This window comes from Phytophthora parasitica (genome assembly GCF_000247585.1).
Source record: "Phytophthora parasitica INRA-310 unplaced genomic scaffold supercont2.2, whole genome shotgun sequence".
NCBI lineage: Eukaryota > Oomycota > Peronosporomycetes > Peronosporales > Peronosporaceae > Phytophthora > Phytophthora nicotianae.
In genome coordinates, this window is record NW_008648988.1 from 437,148 (window position 1) to 438,539 (window position 1,392).

At 51.2% G+C, this 1,392-nt stretch overlaps 1 protein-coding gene across 1 annotated transcript in view; it reads right to left on the bottom strand.

Annotated features, from left to right (window-relative positions):
* The window catches only part of PPTG_02197 (hypothetical protein), a gene marked incomplete at both ends in the record, with an annotated part of 5,053 nt that extends 4,381 nt beyond the window's left edge, over window positions 1–672 (bottom strand). Inside the window, 2 exons of the mRNA XM_008893217.1 lie at window positions 114–217; window positions 278–672. Coding sequence (XP_008891465.1) covers window positions 114–217; window positions 278–672 — 499 coding nt within the window. The remainder of the gene's footprint in view (window positions 1–113; window positions 218–277) is intronic.
* Between the last annotated feature and the right edge of the window lie 720 nt (window positions 673–1,392).

Genomic DNA, 1,392 nt, shown 5'->3' on the forward strand with positions numbered 1-1,392 from the left:
CTGCTCCAGTTTGCCTAGAAATACGCGGAAACGGTTTTTTAAACGCCCAAAGGCGCATTCTACGACGATTCGAGTCCTGGAATGGGCCTTGTTGTATCGCCTCTTCCGAGGACCTTGCATAGCGTCTGCCTCTGGAAACGGGGTCAACATGTGACCCCAGATTTTGTAGCCGGCATCCACCAGCAAATGCTTTCCAGGAGGCACGTAACTAGAGATCCTACGAGTGCAACAAACAAAATTAGATCTTAGTGTTGACAATAAAATGCCTGAACTTTACCTTTTCTTCACTCCCGATCCATTCCAGAGCGATTGGTCGTTGTTTGACCCCGATTGAATGGAAATGGACCGGAAGAGACCACGGTGGTCTACGATAGCTTGGACATTTACCGCAGGGATGTTCTTGCGACAGTACGAGCCCTCAAAGTCGTGTGGCCGCGCAATACGGACGAGAGTACCGTCGACGGCACCAATGGTGTCGGGAAACCCGGCCGTAGCGTAGAAGCCGTCTTCAACAGCTGCCAGATCCTCTGCTGGCGGCATGGAGATCATAGATTTAGCCATGGCGCTGAGCACGTCCAGGGTCTCGTTAATGTAGACTACACTACGAGGCCTGGAGATGCCCAACGCCGTTGCAGCCTTCTCCATGGTGCCACCCTTGGCCAGGTAGAGCATTGTGAGCGCCACGCGCTTAATGACGGGGTTCTTGGTGTTGGGACCGGGCTCACGGCCCCACGCAGCGTGCAGTTTGTCGTCAGTTTGTCGTGGAACCAACCTGTTCCCGGGGTGTAGAGAGCTGTCTCGAATGCTCGAGTGTTAAACGTCTTGGGGGCTTTGGGTGGCCGTCGTAAACCGCGCCTATCTACTGTGGCGATGACAGCGCTCACGCTTGCAACAGCTACTACTAATGCTAAAATGGCAGCTGTGACGTCGTCCATGGCACAAATGTGCTGAGGCCAGAACACCTGCTCGAGAAGTTCCCAGAACAAGTGGTTCAGAACGTCAATTTTCTAAGTGGTACACTGTTCCGACTAATTTTCAGCCAATAAAATCCTAGGCAATTTTCTGTTCAGAACGCGTTCTCCACTTGAACGAGGGCCTAAATACTCGAAACGGCGTTTAAGCTCTCTACGCGCGCTCAGTCCAAAAGCGACACGGTAGTCCCGCAGTAGTAGCGAGTGAAAACAATTAGCATGCGCTCGCAATATCAAAGTAGTGGGGCCGCGGACTTTCTCACGCGCGCTCAATAATAAATTTGTGGTTCCGGTATATGAATATACTTTCAATTGAACGACTTAAATTGTTATTATGTTTTTGTTGGTCGGCACAATTTGTGGTCGACCCTGGACAGGACACTTCAATTTGCTGGGTTACGCGAAGCAGGCTGTACATGAT